The following is a 19,615-nucleotide window of genomic DNA, read 5'->3' on the forward strand; positions in this document are numbered from 1 at the left end:
TAGTCCAAAACTAAATGATCTACTAATCTACTGTTCCAACAATTAAAATGAAATACAGCAAATCCTAATGATGTTGGATTTATTACTAAGCTTGTATTTAATAGGCTCTTCTAATTATCTGTAGTTATGTAGTTGTAAAGTAATTACTAGCATCCCCATTGTGTAAGCTAAACTGCAGTTACTTTCTAATTGAGCCCCCTTTTGGTTATTATCTTACTAAACATTTTAAATAATTTGGAAAGCACAGTATTAAAAGAAACAAGGATACATCTTTAGAAATCATCACATGTATTGAATTGCTAGCGTGTATCACACTAAATGAAGGATATTGGATACCAGAACCAGGCCTCCCCTCTTAATGTCTGTGCCCCCAGTCTGACCTTGGGTCTTCTCAAGGGATCAGTGCCATGTGTCCCCTCAGCTGTGGAGAATTAAAAGAGAGACAGGGCGGATGAGAGGAAAGAGCGAGGGACTCCACTTGGCATATATCTTGTGTTCAAAGGCTTGATGCCCTTACAATAGCCATTTGATTGACATGTGTGTATGCTGCATATGAGTATTCCTGGAGTTTGGACTGAATGGGTGGTGTGTTGGGGGGTTTCAGAGGGTGTGATGGCTAATCTTGATCCCTTTGACTGGTCAGAGTTGGGGGCATGGTGCCTTTATGTCTCTGGGATCAGCTGCGCTAAGTCTGAGCTTAAGGCGGGAGATCCGGTGTGAGAGTGAAACTACAAAGGCTGTGTGCCTAAAATAGTGCAGGACGGGCAGGTGCATGAACACACACATGTTGCTCATCTGATCCGTCATAAATTGCACACATGTGATCAGACATTGGAAAGATATCCAGGCTTAAAGATTAGTTCTGGTTTCAAATATGCTGGACAGCTTTGCCTAACAGTGCCCTCTGTTGCCAGATAATCAGTACAACCCATTTATCATTACAAATACATGACGGTGACTTTAAAGGCGTCTTGTTGATATGTATTACAGGCTCAGAGGATTTTAGGTTGTTGGAGCCAGTAACTCTTTGTTTGAATCAATATGTTCTTGTTTTACTGTTTATTGTGGAGTATTTAAAAGTGGTACATTCATTTCCAGTTTGAAGAGACACATAAATGATTTAACACGTGAAGATCAATTTTCTACAAATCAGCATGTAAAAAAAAAAGAATATAAGGTTTACCAATGCTCTGGAGTGAGCAAATTCTGATCTCTTGAGAATTGTTTTGTATTTATTACAAACTCGAGATGCAGAGATTTAAAGTTGGAAGCTCCTGGAAGAGGAGAATACATTTTGAGATGCATTGTAGGAAAGTGAAGGCTTTATTTAGCTTTAAAAACGTCAATAAAAGAGACAAGAGTCGCATCTGAGAAAGAGAAGAGCATTTTATTCAGCACTGTTTTTATTCCAATGTTTCAAAGGAGAGAGGAAGGAGAAGATTGTTTGAGAATCAGTTGAAAGGGACAGGGGAAGCAATGAGGATAACATGTACAATTCTTTTTTTTTCATTTTTACATTTTTTCCAGCAACAAATGTTCAGAATGGGAAAGTTCACGCAGTAAAAACAGGTAACTGCTTGTGTTTTCCTAAAGTGAGCATTTACTGTTACAGTACTATCGGGGGATCTGACCCAATGTAATCGGGAAAAGCAACGCGACCATACAGATTTACCATTTTTCTTGTCTCATAGAAGTGTAAAAAAAAAGCAAAGCAAACTCACTCACTTATTTTTCACTTTTGGCCCTGAATGCATATCATTTACAATTTTAAATCTGAACAAGCGCATCTAGATTTGAGATCCAAACCGTTTTGCATGTACACTGTTCTGCTGCTGTATAGCAAATGTTGGGTATATCTCAGCATTACTTTTGGAGAACTTTACAGTAGTAGTGTAACCAACTCTTAAATGAAAAAGAGAAAATGTAAGGGAAAGCGGTGAGTCATCTAAGATGTTTCTAGAATGGCAAAGGCAGAAGAATGTACAAAATAAATGCACGTAGCCTGCATGTATTTGTTTCAAGCCCATTGTAAACCAACTATTTCAACGAGAAGCTAGTAGGCTAGTTGTCTTACTTTGAATCTCTATAAAGGAGCCTCCTAACCGAACAACGCTCATCATGTTAAGAACAAAAACACGGGAACAGAAGCAGTGACAAACGAAGAGGAAACAAAGCACAATGTTTCTTTGCAGTTCAGGAAGAGAAACGCTGCATGTGGGAGACAAACGGGCAGAAGTCCTATAGCCAGCTCCTGAGCATGGCTTTGTTCCGCTTCGTCCACTCTGGTAAACAACGGGGCTTTACCTGCAAACCCCACAACACCAGCAGACTGCGGCAGAACCATGAGGTAGATCACTGGTCAAACTGACCACGAGAGAAAAAAAAAAACCCTCCTAAAAGATGTCCATTGGGTGTAAAACTTGTAATTTCATAAAAGTTCTGCTCTTTTTTTTTCAGTCACGTCTTGAAGATTTTTTTAAAAAAAAGGATAGAGGGAAAATAAGGAATTACCTTGCTTTTTTTCTCTGTATTGCCTTGGGACTCTCAATGTTTTATTGCTACCAGAAGACTAGATAGCGAAACACTCAATGGAAATCTCCATAATTTCACACACACGTTTGTTCAATCAGAAATATGACACCTGATTAAGTTTGATGAAAAAATGTTAGAGAATGTTTGATGTGGCGTAAGGAAGGCACCTTTCCAATAATAAATTCATTAATTTCCTAATGAAATGGTCACCTGTATCAGCTGTCAGTGCAGTTGAACATGAATTGATTTTGTGAGCTATTCTGTGGCAAGATAGATATTCTTTAAACTTCAGTGCAAACAAGGCTTTGCAAGTTTTTCATATATCACAAATAAAGGAATTGTAAAATCATAGAAACCTTGGAGGGGGGGGGGGAACTATCTCAATCTCATGCATGTTTAATATCACATCATACTGGGGTAGGAGTGAAGAGGGGGAGGGGGGGGGGGTCCTCTGGCATTTGTTTGAGAATCCTTGAAAAAGAGAAAAAGAAGAGCATGTTGTTTCTTATCAAAATAAATCTTTTTTTGTCTTCTTCTGTGATTAGCCAACTGTTTGAGTCCATTTACACTGTCCTCAATTTCCACCACAAACATTGGGGCTGTGCAAAAACGTTCATGTATCTGGTCCAATCAGAGAAGGCGGTGACTGTTACCACGGTGATGTCATCGGCAACCTCCCACCTGCCCTCAGGCTCACAGAGCAGCAATCTAGCCTGATAATAAACACAGTAAGCAAAGGCATTGATATTAAAACCATAAACTAATATCAGCAACAGTGGGATCTTGGTATCGTTGACCGACAAATGCACCCTCTATAAATTATATAACTTTTTAACAAATGGTAAACCCATAAACAATTGGTATTCATGTCTTTAAACAAATGTATAAAGACGTGAATAAAGCAGGTACTTATAGTCAATTAAACTGTTGGTGTCTTATTATATTGTGCTACCAAAACTGGTATTAGGAGGCAGTAATGTTGCTGAAACAAACATTGTGCTTGGGTTAACGCCAGCTGGCTTACATTCAGAAGCTCCAGCGTACCTGTGGTTACTTGCTGAGTTGACTGTAGGGAGACGAGTTGTTGGAAGAATCCACTTGTTGCGGCGTGCCGTTTTCCTGAAAAGCAAAAACAGCGTCTCTCATTTAGAGCGTGATAATAACTGTCTTCACGGTGTTTGCACTGAGATAATTGATAGTTTTACAGGACTAACTCTACAAAAACAACTCAATGCTGTATGACTCCCATATTTGATTGCATAAGATATGAGATTGGAGTGGCATGGGCTGGAGTAATATCCTGTAGCAATTTTTGTTGAGGATTTAATGACAGTTTAATGGACACCAGGTGGAAACGGGAGTGTTTTGAATGAAAAGCTGAAAGAGACAAAGAAACATTAAACTTACAGCTGCTGCCTGCATGGGCGGATACTGAGGCATGTAAGCTCCCTGGACACCAGGGTTGGCCGACATGTACTGAAAGATAAGAAAACAATGAATACATCTCAATTAGTAAATGGTATTACAGGTATCTTGTGTTACTCAACATGAAAAGAAAATACATTAGAAAGCTGAAACCACACGAAATAAAAAAATAATAATAATAATCATCATGTACATAGATATAATACATTCCTAGTGAGGATTCAAGAAAGTTATAAAAGAAAATTAGGTTAGGATACAACTACATGACAGTGTGAAAAAATCTGTTTCAAGTTTAATTATAAAAAGGTATAAGGAAAGGAATTCCATAGTTTGGGACCGTTTCAGTAATTTTTTAGGCATTGAGAAGAAATGTTGCTTTACATATAGTATTACGTATTTTAGAGGGGACTGTATTTATCTAATATGTCCTGCACATATAAGTGCCCAGCCCAAACAAACTTATAAGATAAATAAAATGTTCATATATTAATATACTTTTTATTTTAATCAGATAATGGGGCAGATCTTACATCATGAGCTAATGAACCTTAAAACATGAAATAGACTTCATCTTCAACCTCCCCTATATGACTTATAAAACAGTGTTTTTATCTTCACAGAGATCAGTAAATCTAACGGTTTATAAAACTAATGTTGAGGTATTTAGTAGAAACTGTGTGAAAAGAGACTTTACATTTATGGTTAAATTATGCTTCACACAAGACTTTACATTGTAATTGTTTTTAATTAGACAATATGCTTGTAATTTAACATACCATATTGAGTGTCATGAACATTTCAAAATACAATAAATGAATAACACAAAATAAAGATTTCACAGCACTGATCCAGGGAAGTCCATGCAAAATGTCCACTGTTGCACCATGTTCACAAGTCTGTGTCTAGTCACTGTTATAGACAGATTGCAGGAATTGAAACCAACATGTTGCCCAAATAGCTGTGAGTGTTTTATATTTAATTATACTTTACAGGTTTAATTTGATTAGTGCTGTGTGATTTTCCACTCACCGCTCCAGAGTTTCCCAGTGACAGCTGGCCCATCTGCTGAGTAATCATGGCTGAAGGGTGCAGTGACATGGAGGGATCCACAGAGGGAGACATCACAGCAGCCTGTAATACAAACCAGCTGAGCCTTCAGCACACATCACATGATTCTGCATACTAAATGGACAAATTCTGAAATACCTGATAAAATAGCAAGCACAGGATGCAACAACAATGACAGGCAGTGTGTGTGTTGAGTATTACACATGTCACTGTTTAAAACCTAGTCTGAATATATATTTTACAGCACATATACAGCATTAATGCTGTTGCGATATAATAGTCTGAGGTTAACATGAAGTATTTGACGCTCCAAGGTTACAGGATGAAAATATGTAAAAGGAGTGACGTTGCCAGCGCTAGTCTGTTTTCAGATGTGGTATATTCCTTTAAACATGACGCCTTTAGGGAATAGTCCATAACAAGTGGGGGAGGGGGAGATCAGCAGAGACACTTGTTCCACTGGAAACCATCTGTTGGAAGAGTCAAAGAGTCACAAGACTGTCTCTGCTCCAGGCATTTCCTGCTGGATCCAGAGAAAGGCGGGGGGGGGGGGGGGGGGCTGAATGTCTTTTTAGTTGTTCCCATTTTTCTTCCACACACACACTCAAACACACATACAACGTTTAATACACAGTGGCTATTTCCCAGAACTGGCGTCAGCTCTGGCCTTTTCCTAGATTTGGGGAAGTTTTAGACGATGTTGGTTTAATTGTGTCAGCAGAACGGCCTGATTAAAGTAACACTGAGCTCAGAGCTGCAGCGCCGCCACACACCCATTTCCTGTACACAGAATAGGAGGTGGTCTATAAAAGAAAAAGGGCAAATGCCGTTGTTAACTTACCGGGTGTTGCATGATATATGGTTGATGTACCCAAGAATGACTCTGTACCTAATGGAGGGTCAGACAGGAAGGGAGAGGCAGAACAAGAGACAGATGGAAAATAAGAGTCATTGACCTGTCTGGAATTAAACTTTAATGTTACAAACTAACTTAACAATCCTAATAACCATTGTTTTTCCCCAAAAATAACTCTAAATGTAACTTTTGATAGAAATAGCATATACTGTATCCATCCATCCACTATTTCTGCTCAGGGACCTTAATCAACCATGTGAATCCAGAAATAGTGTTCAGCTTTTGATCGAAAACTTAAACTGCTCTATCATCCTACTTGGTGTTGTTAAAGATCACACTGGGCATGAAGGGAACCTGCAGGGGAGAACCTTCCCCCTTTATCTAAGTGAAAAGGTGATCCTTTGTGAGACGTCGATACTAGTTATGGATTGGTATGAAAAACTCCTCCCTCAAACACAAGACAGCTCATACAGTAAGTGTTCACAGAACCAGAGGCCTTGAGGTGCAAGGTCGAGGATCGAACCTACAGGTGTTTCATTAAATGTAAGGGCATTTCCAACCGCACAAAGAGAACCTCTGAGCTTATTACTAAGAGCTAACTACCAAGTCTCCACATGACAGGAAAGTCTAGCAGAAAGGCTTTGAAGACAGGTCCAAAACACGTCGTTGATTTACCTGAAGAACACCTGGTGAGGGCTCTATTCTAAAGTGCTTCATCACTTGTGCACATTTATTACAAGCAAGGATCTTGTTTCTGATGAAAAGAAAGTATTGAGTCCATAATAAATATTACAAAACATTGAGCAACATCCCAATTTAGGGAACATGTGACTCAGAGAAGATGTACCTGCTGCAAATATGAGGTTATTTTGCCCACGTTACTCTAGAAGGCATAGTGTCATATTACATGACTTCTGGTTTACCAAACTCTTCCATTTCTAAAGAATTTGAATATAAATCCACAGGCAATCTGAGCTGCCACAGTTTGCAGTGGCCCAGGGCAGCTTTAACACCTATTGTTATATCTAAAGCACTTGTACAACCCACACACAATCAAAAAATAAACTACAAGCCACCATAACTGATACATCAAATGCAAAGAGAAGGTGAAGAGAGAAAGAGGATATCAATTCAGTTATTCAGGATCTTCTGCAGTACCTGGTAAGCAGAGACTGGAGACATGTAGGGAGACATCGCCGGCTGCACAGCCATTATCCTGTTGCTCACTGGATATGGAGAAGGATAATACCTAGGAAACACACAGTATTTCAAATTAAAGCTCAGCTAATATTTATTTAGTTAAAAAATGGTGCCATGACCTGCTACATGTAATGTGACTTACCCATTCTGTATAGCTGCTGAGGAGGGGTCATAGGTAAGAGTCATTTGACCCTAAGGTAAGTAAATAAACAATAATTAGAAGTTACATATGTGTATTTTACTACTATATTATCAAAATATGAAACAAATCAGTGCCTCTGAACAATGTATTCGTTATAATGGGTTTAAATGGGAGCAAGTTGATTTATCATTTATAATTTTTTATACTATACAATTCCGAGGAAATTGCTCATAATTTGGTGTACAGATGTAAAAACACCATAACTGTTATCACTATCTTGACATTCTTCACAATGTATCCTGGAAAAGAAGGCAAGATTTACTATATGTGCCGCTATTTTTTCATTTATTTATGCTGTAGTGGACAACTAAGGGGATAAGATTTGATAGTAAAAAGACTTGCATATAATAAAAAATACAGCAATAAAAACTAAAAAGTATTAAAGCAGATACATACTAGTCTGAGATCTCCTGTCTGTCCATTGGGAATAAACCCGCTGTGCGCATGTTTCTTCCTCTGACTGTCTGCAAACTTACACAGCAAGGGCTGAGAGGGAGCTGGGGGCAAAGCACGAATAAACAACAAATTAACCGTCACTCAGAAATCCATCACCAGCACCTCCACAGTTTTTATCTGAGCAATAGTGAACAGAAACGTGAAATTCTTTCCTACCCATAGCTCCAGAAGCGATCTTGATAAACTTTCCATTGAAGTGGGAGATGACGGCATTACACTGCTCTGTGGTGTCCATCCTGACAGTGGAAAAATATAAAGCAATGAATCATCACAAAATCACACAGGGACGATCTACTTGGAATTTCTATTGTGAGGAGTGACGCAAAATGGGATAGTTTGAGAATAATTGTTCCTCCTCATTTAATGCTATTTCTCATTCAATTATGAATGACAAACCATGGTAGACGAAGACTCACAAATGGCTGTGTGTATATGAATTGGGACAGGAGGTAATATTATTTACTTGTAAAAACAGTAGCACATTTTTCATTTGCATTGAAATGTAAGATGCTGTGAGACAATGACGTCAACAGAAACGTCAATACAAACACAACCTTCATGTGTATTAATATGTACACTGTTTGCTTTCATTACCTCACTGACAGCAGTGTAAAAACAGAAGTCCTTCAGTCAACAGGGCCGACTTCCAGAAAAGCTTATACAGTAATACGTTTGACTGTCAAGTGCATGAACAGTAGCTACATGGAGCCATTGATTAATGCAATTAATGCAATCATCATCACAAGTTTATAATCAAGCTGAACGATTTTTTCTACAACTGATTTAATATTCAATCTTTTGTGACTGACCTGGCAAAGCCCACGCCTCGGCTGTTGCCGCTGTAGTCTCGGAGGATCCGTGTGGAGACTACCTGGCCGAAGGGCTGCAGCATGTTCTCCAACTCTTTCTCGTCCACAGAGAGAGGCAGGTTGGAAATGTACAGATTAGTGGGGTCCTGCTCCTGTTGCTGCTCACAGAAAAGAAGATGGGAAATAAGACGTTCATTAAATGTCATGTGTTTTATAGTATATTTCGCATTTGACCTGAGAGAGAGAAGCCTGCTGAAATACAAAAACAATTACTCATGAAGGAGACTCATTTGCAATAAATATATATGCTAATAAACTACAGATTATGGTGGTTGTGTGCCATTTCCTCATTGACACATTAAATACTGATGGATGTTTATTTTCTGCTTAGAAATGTGTCTGTATGGAACATGGTTTGTTATTTAGGTTTAAGGGTCAGAAGAAGACATTACTTTGAACAAACATTAATGAGCTCTCCTGTGTGCACACCCACCCACAGATACACACTTCATCTGAGCTGAGCAGCAGCTCAGCGCCTCTACGGTCTTCCCTAGAAACAGCAGGAGAGCAGCGTAGCCTAGCTACCACAACACACAAACTGTGCTCTGCGTGTTTGTTCCGAACAAAGCAGCGAGATGCAGGTCCCCCGAGAGCACCTTTCATCAATGAACTCTCAACCATGAGTTTAAGCACAACCACACAGGCCTGGCTGGGAAAGGGACTGAAGGAAATTAACTGATTCAATTTCCACTGCTCTCCACTATGACATAAGTCACACATGTGATGCAGACAAAGCCTGTTTGGGATCTAAAGATATTTTGGAAAAATGAAAAACTGGTTACTTTGAATTAGTCACAGAGGATCAAGAATGGCTTACAGCAGCAGTACTGTTGCTACAGTGCTTCGCTGCAGAAATGCCTACATCAGTATGCATGAACGATAATTGTTAACACTCAGTGACATAGTAATAATACTGGTAAAAACATCTCTACACTCTCTACAGCCAAGCCTAAGCAGGAGGCTGTGTTAGTGTGTGGGCTAGTGGCCCTGTGTGTAATGTGTCACACTGACTGACAGGTTATTTGGCAGGGAGGGATGTGACATCTGGTTTCTACAGTGAAAGTAAATGGGGTCACGGGAAGAACAGCTTGTCAGCTGAGGTCACGTGACCAGTCTAATGTCAGACTCTAACAAACACCGTACACATGTGTGAATTAAAGAAGCACACACACAACACACACACACCCAACTCACCTTGGCCATCTGGGCCTGTATGCCGCTGGTCTTCAGAGCATGGACTGCCTTTAAAGCAGCCCCCGGGCTGTCAAAGTCCACAAAGCCGTAACCTGTAGTCGGAAGAAGGATGGTAGTATTAACATAAATGAAAAAAGCACCATATTTTATTCATGTTGTAATGTGTCACTATTACAGAGTGATAGATCATATTTATTAATATTTATTGTTAAGTAGTGTAAATATATAGAGAATATATGTCTAAAATGTTCAGTCACGTCAAAATTGTTATCTTAATGTCTCCTATTAAACATAAAAAACTGAATCTGTCAGAGTGATTTCGTAAACATTTTTGAAAAATAGTTATTTATTATATTCCCAAGAGTTATATAAATAGATTGATACAACTCTCGTATCTGTCTAAGAGTAACTATACAGCTCACTAATTAACATTGTATATATTGTTGTGTGTAATCTGTACATTTCCCTTTGCTATGCACAGCGACTTCCATCAGTAAGTCAAACTATTCCTTTAAGAACCAAACTGGCACCAATGTTTAACCAGATGTATGACTTAAGAACAAGTACGTTGCGTTCTTTTCATTTTCCAAAGCCTACCATGATGTTTCTGATTTCTTAATGTGTTTTCCTATCAACCAGTACCTCACTGGTTTCAATTCATTTCTTTAAGTGTGAAAATCTGTGTGTAGAGACTGTAAATCTGCTTGAGTTAGTTAATCCATCATAATCTGCTTTTGTTTCATTCAAATCTATGCTTTCGTTGCATTGTATTGCAGACTTTGCGAATCAAGCCACACTTTCAGCAGTGATGTCATGCAACAACACAACCAGTTTGACAAATATATAATGCTTTTAATATTTTTTATAAATAAAAGCAGACACCTTCACAATTCATGTTGACAATGGTGAATTACCCAGGCAAAGTATTAAATTGCCGCAAAATAATATTCGTACACTATGGATAAAAATGAAAACCAGGAGCTGCATAGAAGGTTTGGAAATTCATTCTCAAATCTAAAATCTTGTGTTATTTTTATATGGTTTACAAGTGTGCTGACATATAAGTAAATAGCATCAAAAGGTAGTTCGACATGCAAAAACCCTGGTGTGATACTTGATGAAAATAAGCTCTTGAACATGCATTGGAGATTTGGAGGACTGAGGACTGAAGTTATATTGCTACATTTATTTATTTTCTAAATGTGCAGCCCGGATAAGTGATGTAGTATCCTTACTGACCTTTACATTTGTTGGTTGTCTTGTCCAGGATTGCCTTTGCTGACTGAATCTTGCCATACCTGTGCACACATCAACATGCAGGTTACTTTAAACAATTATCTTCAGAAATATATAGAAGTGAGACTGGTGATATTTAGAATGTTTCATAACCGCCTGGACTTCTTATTGTGTATTGGTAATATCAAGTGTCTCTATACATATCTACAGGACATTACAGTTTAATCAAATCAAAAATAGAATTCAACACAAGCAGAAAAGGAAATATTGATTAAAATACAAAATGTGGTCGTATTTCAGAGGCACATACTGAACATCACCGCTCTCCTTCATGTTTCCTAAAATCAAGCAAAACGAATGTTTCAGGTTTTGCTTTATCTTTGACTTTACACTAAGGTTGAACTGTGACACGGGCTGCGAGCACACACAACATACACACTGAATGCCTAGCTTACATCACCATTCAGACCTTGTTGCTATGAAAAGCACTTTCATTTCTGCTTTGTGCTGGCAAACACCATTGGGAAGATGAACAAAACACAAGCAAACAGGACACAAACAGCTGCTGCAGCTGCTGGTTACATGGGTGAATGCCTCGCTCCATATGCTTGTGATTCAGAGGGAAAGAGAGGAGACAAAACTCTACTAATTACGGCATCCACCACACTAACCACTCACAATGAAGCCTATGGTATCAGGTATCGGACATGTTTACTGACTTGACTTTCTTTCTTTTTTTTAAACAATCATTTTAGCAGTCTGCTTCACATACCACGGTTGAACTAAGAATTGTCCATGTGTCTGTTTAAAGGGATATGGTGATGGGAACATGTTATGTGTCAGAATACATTATGGTTTACTAACATTTTTTTTTTTTAATGCCAACAATGAGGCACTAAAACGGCAGACTGTATTTTATTGTCAAATGTCAATTTAGTCTATTTAGCTATGGTCTTTTACATTTTAAATATTTATTTTGATTCTGAACATGTTCCCATGAGTTTCTTCTTAAGAACAATGAAACCTATCGGAAAGAAAAACATCCGAGGAGACATTTGTTGGGATTAACCAAACCTTGTTGCAACCCAGATGAATGTTCTTTTTTTTTAACTGGACATATTTAGCATATTTACAGCACATGAAACATTCCTTTAAATAATATATATTTAATTATTATTACCTAATAGTTTAATTGACTTGCATTTGCAACTTGAATTTCATGGCCAGTGAAATAATTAAATAAATATATATATTTGTATTATTATTGTTACCTAATAGTTTCATTGACTTGAATTTGCAACATGAATGTAACAACTGTATTTTGGTACATATTATGGTCCTGTAAGAGACCATAATCAATTCAGGCTGGAATGACATTGGTATGTGATATCTTCAGCACACTTTGACTCTTCAGCGAACTAGAATATCAATGACAAAACACTGGTGTGCACACACATTAGCATACTGGTTACGCTTATACTGTCCATGTTTGTGTACTCACTGGTGACAGAGTTTGACCAGGTCCAGGTCTGTAGTGGCGGGAGGCAGGCCGCGGATGTACAGGTTGGTTTTGCTGAGCTGCTCCAGGCCTGTGCTGCTGCTGTTGCTGCTGCTGCTGGGACTGGACGGAGTCATGGGGTAGGACTGCACACAGGAAACCCACTGTTAGGAAGGGTATGGGAGCTAGATAATCTAATTTAAACTCAGGTCAACAGTGATCACAAGAACATCTCATCATCTGAGTGAAACAAAAATGCAGAAACACAGAGTGCGTGACCAGACAGACATTGTTATTTTATTATCATGCTGCATTAAAGGTCATCCCTTGTAATATTGTTAAGATAATACAAACTGTTCCCCATATTAGCCAAGACAGCTAATGTCCTCCATTGTAATGGGCCAGTGACATTTCGAAGTACTGTACTTAATATTTCTATTTATTTCTGTGAGAAATGTGAAATACACATAATCATTTTGTATGTTTATAACAAAAAACACATGCTGAGCTTAAAATAGAAGGCAGTGCTTTAATAATTAACTACAGTCATGTATTGATACCTGAGATTAGCAGCAGACCAATGGGTCAAAAAATATAATGTTATCATTTTTCTTTTACTGTGAGAGTAATCCTAAAGCATCTGAATACTTATTTTGTCGGTGTTTGAGTGGTAGGGGAGTTTGACTTTTAAACTCAAGGATGGTGTAAAAAGGTAGTAAACCATAGCATATAACAAATACCTAATCTTGTATGTGGGCCTTTGTGAACCACAAAGTGATTAAATCTGCATTCACGTCGTACATCCTGCAATAGTGTTTATCACAAGCCTACAGTTTTCTTCATACTTGTGAGCCAAATCATGCAAAGCATTTCCTTCTCCTTACTCATTCATTAAAATAGCTCCCAGCCACCCCAAACCCACTCCAGATCAGATCAAAGACAAAGCATGGCAGAATCGCACCATCTGTCCATAACCAAAGGACAATCCACTCCAAGAGCCAAAGCCAGGGATGGATAAAACTACAGCCATGCCAACAGGAATCACTGAGATATCCTTCCACGGTCATTTGATGGATAAATGTTCACGGCAGCTTCTTTTATAGATGAAATATTGATCGCTGTGGCAGTAACCATTGGCCTGTTGTGTCTCCAAGCAGAGGCCTTACATTTTTCTTGGTGTGCAATTACAATGCTAACTGTGTTTGAGACCATCAAGGGTTCACATCAGTCCTCAGAGACAGTACGCCTACTCCATTAGAGGGCAGCTACAGTGGTACATTTCACCGAGGCATCATCACACCTTATAGCAGACTAAACCTGCATTACGCCTACACTTAAAACTCATTCACCACTTCCCTACAGGGTTTCATATGTGGCTGGTTTCAGATTACTGCCCTCAAAGTCATATACTGTGCCTTCTGATGAATAAATATTTCAGTTTCAGCTGATATTTGGGATCTCATAAAAGCTGCAGGCTCCAATTCATCTGAAACAAGGCTCACATTACCACCATCAGAGGTGGGAATAGCAGCTGCTTCCCACCTCTGTGCCTGCTTGCTTTCTATTCCCATCTTCCATCTGAATTTCGAGGATGTGATGGGAAAGCAAAGGGCCACAACCCTGAATTACCTTTTTCTTCACCTGAGAGGTCAAAACGACAATGCAGGCAGCACAGTTGACCCCAGCAGATTGACTGACATACATTACATTACACTCTCTCTCTCTCTCTCTCTCTCATATTGGATTCACCCAGAATGCATTAATCCATAAAATGGACTACAATAACCGTCATGCATATTGACCAGACGGGGTGAGTGACTGGGCAAACAAGGTTATATGGACACAATAATGAAAGTATCGGTTGTAGAGCTATGGATGGGGTCAGCAGCTGGTTTTATCTCTCCGTTCAGCCTATCAGAGGATCAGCTTCCCGTTTGACATGTCTATATATTTGTTCCTATATCATTTAATAAATGTAGAACTAAAATTACGAGATGTACCCGCATTTGTGCTATATGAAAGCCATAAAGGATTTCCAATGTCATCTATATCAGTCTGTACATTCAAATGCTGTCTCTCGAGTAGGGGGAGAGTGTAGGGGGGTTGGGAGGAAGAAATAAAATACATAAAAATAATTATAATAGAATAAACCGACGTGTGTGTTTGTGGCCTACCTGTTTGCGAGGGGCTGCCTTCAGCGGGTTGCCTGTGTTTGCAAAGATCATCCTGGAGGTTACAGATGGGATATATTTTAATTTCCAAATAAGAAAATCGCAACGAGCAGCCACTAGAGACGGAATCCGAGCCGTGTACGAAGCCTGTGAAATAGCCAGTCGGTTTTAAAACATCCGCATACTGAAAGGGCTGCTTAATAGTAAAAAATAAAGCCTTGGTCCTGCATAGGTATACTGACACATCTATACAGTCAGATGCACACCGGGCGATGGACCAAGCCTTCGGTCCGGTTCATTGATCTACGACGTCCTGCTGCAGACCGCTCGGCAGTCCCACCTACTACAGACCAAACCATCTCCGCCTCTGCAGGGTGTTCCACATAAAAAAAAACTGCGTGGCCGCCTCTTACAAACTAGCACTAGCGGTTTGTTTTATGTAACAAAGGCACGTATAGACGTCTGGTGTCTGGGGCTTTTTTTTATAATCGCATTCAAAGTGTTTTAACGTTTGATTTGTAGGCTCACAATCAGTTGGGCCGAACACTCGTCGCCTTTCATGTTGTTGTCGTCCGCACATACCAAGCATTCTTCACCCCCTCCTCCTCCTCCTCCTCCAACCACACACACACACACACACACACACACACACACACACACACACACACCACACACCCTCTTCCTCTTCCTACCCTTCCCCCCATCCAACACACTACATGTCAGAGAATCAGGATGCAATGAAATATAAGCAGGGACTGGCCTGAGCTGGAGGTCACACTCTGCCTATATAATCCCAACTATGGGATAGAGTGAATTACTGGGGAAGAATAAAGGACACAGATTTAAAGATAACATGCCTTTTTTGTACTTAAAATAAAACGAGTTCTCTTAGGCATAGGCCTGGCCTATATATGCTCTACATATGTAGATCATGTGACAAAAGGTTTTAATGATGAAGTAGAAACACATTGACTCCTTGGTGAATATATCGATCAAAAGAGGCATTGATATTTTTCCTTTTTGAGTGCATTCACAAGATTGATTTGCTTATATGCAGTTTGATAAAGTGTAAACTAAGCATTTTTGCAAACACAAATAACTCGGTGCTTACTGATGAACAAAAACAGGAACTAAAGCTTTAAAGCTTCTGGTCGAATGTTGCTTATTAGGGGTTTGCTGTCGATGGTTTAACATACGCTAACCATCTTTCTACATTTCTGATCTCCCATGTTTGACCTCCAAGACCTATTTCAGTTCATCAGACACGGGCTTACAAAAAGCTTTTAGTTGTTGCACCCAGATGGAGGAACAGCCCCCTTCATTAGAGCAGGCCAACCCCCTCAATGGAATCAATCAAACCAGTTATTTTCTTTATTCAGAGCCTGTGTGCAAGTTTGTGTTTTTAGGTATTTTGCTTCGTAATTCTTATGATAGGTTGAGCCAGGGCGAGCACTGGAAGACACTAAGATCATCATCTTTTTCTCTCTCGGGATAAAGAGATTTTTAGTGTCTTATAACAATACAATGTTTCAACCGTTGTTTTGTTATTATGTCAAACAGCAGCCTCATTGATACTTGAATTAAGACTCTAATATGAACATAATGTAAAGTATGACATATTTTATGATCAAAAATGCAAAGTGATACCAACTTTCTGTACAGTTTTTAATACTCAATGCCACAGATACATTTCAGTTGGTACAGCATGTATCGAGGTTGAATATGGAGTCATATGAGGACATGGTACATCTCCATTAGAAATGAATTCTTTGTGGACAATCTATAACAATATTTAGACTTACATTTTACAAAAAATATTATTGAGCAGTCAACAGAATATATTACATTACATTACAGTCAGCTGACACTTTTATCCAAAGCGACTTACAATAAGTGCATTCGACCAAGAAGATACAAACTTGAAGAAAATAGAATCATAAAATTAAATCAGGTTTCATAGAGCCAAAACATTTCAAGTGCTACTCAACTGGCTTTAGTCCTTTGTTAGTATACTGTAAATGCTTTGTTAGTGATTTTATTGCTCTAAGAAGTGGAGTCGAAAGAGATTAGTTTTTAGTCTGTGCCGGAAGATGTGTAAGCTTTCTGCTGTCCTGATGTCAATTGGGAGCTCATTCCACCATTTTGGAGCCAGGATAGCAACCGACGATGATACAATCATCAGGAAATATGCAAATTGATATCTCAATATTTTACAATAATGATTCAATCTATTTGTCGTGCAAATATTGGTCTTTCTTTGTTAATTTATCGAGTAAGTGATCTTAAGATACAATGCAACAACATAATACCTTATGGTCCAACGCATACACTCTTCAAACCTCATTGAGGAATTGGACTGGCATGCAGTGCAACCATACAAAAGATTTTACCTAAATGATATAAAATGATACACAGCTTTTATGTAGTAAAGTATTTTAATGTAATGAATTGGTGCAACACACACACAACACACACACACACACACACACACACACACACACACACACACACACACACACACACACACACACACACACACACACACACACACACACACACACACACACACACACACACACACACACACACACACACACACACACACTCTTCAGGGCTTTATATCATGTCAGTGTCCTTGTTTTTTTTAATGTAACTCTTTCATGTTATGCAGTATTTCTGTTTTTGGGTGAAATCTGGCCTTTCATTTTATACATAAATGACAGAAAATTTGACGGAAGAGTCGAATGATGGGCAACAAATATAGCCATGCAAAATTAAACCAAGACTGTGCATCACAGGGAACGCAGTTTAACCACTATAAACGGATTGGTAAAGATGCAGCAGAGAAACAAATGTAATTTAATTACAGCTAGACAGACATGTGTGTGGTCCTAGAGATGTTGTATTTAATAGGTACACATTTCCCTTTCACTGTTATCTAATTAAACTCATTTTATATTCACATATGAACACTTAAGCAGTGCTTGCCCCTAGCAGCCATCCTGCTGGAGATTTATAAAGCGAGCCTAAGTCCAAATCCCATCAGGGTGCTGGGAACCTCTTAAAGCATCACATTTCTCTCGCTTATTTCCTCCGCTGGTTGGATTACGGTTTCATGCTGGTGTCGTGTTACAAGCTACCTCTGATGTTCCTTGAAAAGTCCAATCATTCCTATCTGAGTAATCAGCTGCAGTAGTATTTAGATGGTTTCCTGTGCTTGTTGTCACCCAGTTTGGGAGTTATTGTTTGATTAATCCATTGGATGAAATGTGTTGTAAACTGCCCTTTTTGTGGGATGTTAGATTTTATATAGGATTTAAACGGAAATACACTATTTTTTGCATTCAAGCTGCATACATTGTATCATTTTGCATTGTACTTTTAACCAGCTCAGCTTCAAATTAATCAAATATTGAATCCTTCGATTGATATGTTGCCTTTGGGACATTTATCCATTGTTTGTCTGGATAATTTATCAAAAAGCTGCCTCTCTGTTCCGAGCAACAAAGTGAATAGGTTTCAAATTGTACAACTGGGTAAAAGTCAACCAATCACAGGCAGAGCTGAATTCATTGAGATAACCCAGTCAGCAATAATGATGCACGCTTTGTCTACTTTTGGAGCAAAGAGAATGACAGTTTTTCCTGTGTTGTTTTGGCTTGGAACAAGTTGTTGCTTACATCAAATCCTTTATTGGTGAAGTGTCAAGATTGCAATCATACAACGTTTATTATATACAGAATTACTAAAATCAGATGTAATATTAATAGGCTACAATTAATGAGGAAAAAGTAGTTGATAGATAAAAGCTCATAACATTGATCAAGTTTGTCTGTTCCCATCTTAACAAAAGCTACATTTAAAAAATAGTAATAAACGTATGAGAATATAAAGTGTAAAATACTGAGGCTCTAAACTGTCTGGTTCAAGTTTATGTTCTTTAAGAATGTGTTAGAAAACTAATGTTAAAGTAATAACGTTTAACAAGTAGGATTACTTCGATTAAGTAACTGGATAGGTTATGTTACACATTACTTTGTAAGGAGGGTATATGTAAACATCAACCAACCAATTGCATTTCCAATAATACCTTATTAACTGATTATTATTACATATATTCATAGGTTTACTCAGGCTGGATCTCAAAGGCCATAGAAATGTTTCAAACCTACGTCAAGGAAGCACATCCTGGTTACGACTTCTGAGTGGTGTTGAGGTGGGGAGAGGTCTTGTGGGTGGGGAGAGGGAGGGGCTGAGGAATGTGGATGATTATCTGCCCCTTCCTCATCCACTGAGGAATTAGGGAATTTGAAATTCTTGTAGGTGAGCTGTCTGTAACCAGTCACTACTGGTGGAGATTGTCCCAGCTCTTCTGCTGGAGTGGCAGCTGTCTGGCTGTAACACTTGAAGACAAACAGAGCTGCTTTTTCTCAGTCCTGTGATGGTGTGGTTTCGCTCATAGTTTGTGGCTCCTCAGGGAATAATGAAATGCTTGCATGTTGAAATATGAGAAACCTTACAAACATCACAGCCATTTTCATTCGTTTTAGGATTGAAAGAGAGATGCTGTATTAGTTTTTTTTTACAGAAATGACACCAGTACAGGAAGTGCTAGAAAGCAAAGCCAGGGTGCATCTTTACATTGATTTAAAAATATCCGTTGTGTCCAATCCATTGATGCACTTAAACTATTAACAAATAAAGCACATTATGTTAGCTATAAAGATATTTCACTTTATACATACTCTTAATAACAAGTGCAATGACTTCAAGCATGTTTGACCAAAATAAATAAATAATGAGGCATAGACCCAAAAGAAGAAAGGTAAACTCCAGACTGTTGTCATCTTTTACAGAAACACTATTATAAGTATCAAGATAAACTGTTATGTTACATGTTATTGTTTA

General features: G+C 38.6%; 1 protein-coding gene across 2 annotated transcripts; it reads right to left on the reverse strand.

Moving 5' to 3' along the window:
• Positions 1-1,368: 1,368 nt before the first annotated feature.
• On the reverse strand, positions 1,369-15,084 carry LOC307029271 (RNA-binding motif, single-stranded-interacting protein 1-like). 2 transcript variants are annotated; one of them, XM_079665067.1, is made up of 14 exons: positions 14,711-15,084; positions 12,540-12,700; positions 11,042-11,100; positions 9,803-9,894; positions 8,549-8,706; positions 7,896-7,975; positions 7,680-7,780; positions 7,224-7,273; positions 7,040-7,130; positions 5,867-5,914; positions 4,987-5,088; positions 3,940-4,008; positions 3,577-3,651; positions 1,369-3,245 (listed from the first exon to the last, which is right to left on the reverse strand). In XM_079665067.1, exons 1-13 carry the CDS (start codon positions 14,759-14,761, stop codon positions 3,583-3,585), a joined length of 1,131 nt encoding a protein of 376 aa, XP_079521193.1. In that variant the 5' UTR covers positions 14,762-15,084; the 3' UTR covers positions 1,369-3,245; positions 3,577-3,582. The 2 variants fall into 2 exon arrangements, with proteins under 2 accessions (XP_079521193.1, XP_079521194.1); XM_079665068.1 differs by having other exon boundaries at positions 12,540-12,682; positions 14,711-15,078.
• Positions 15,085-19,615: the final 4,531 nt, after the last annotated feature.

The sequence above is a fragment of the Notothenia rossii genome (assembly GCF_949606895.1).
Source record: "Notothenia rossii genome assembly, chromosome: 2".
In the NCBI taxonomy this organism is placed as follows: domain Eukaryota; kingdom Metazoa; phylum Chordata; class Actinopteri; order Perciformes; family Nototheniidae; genus Notothenia; species Notothenia rossii.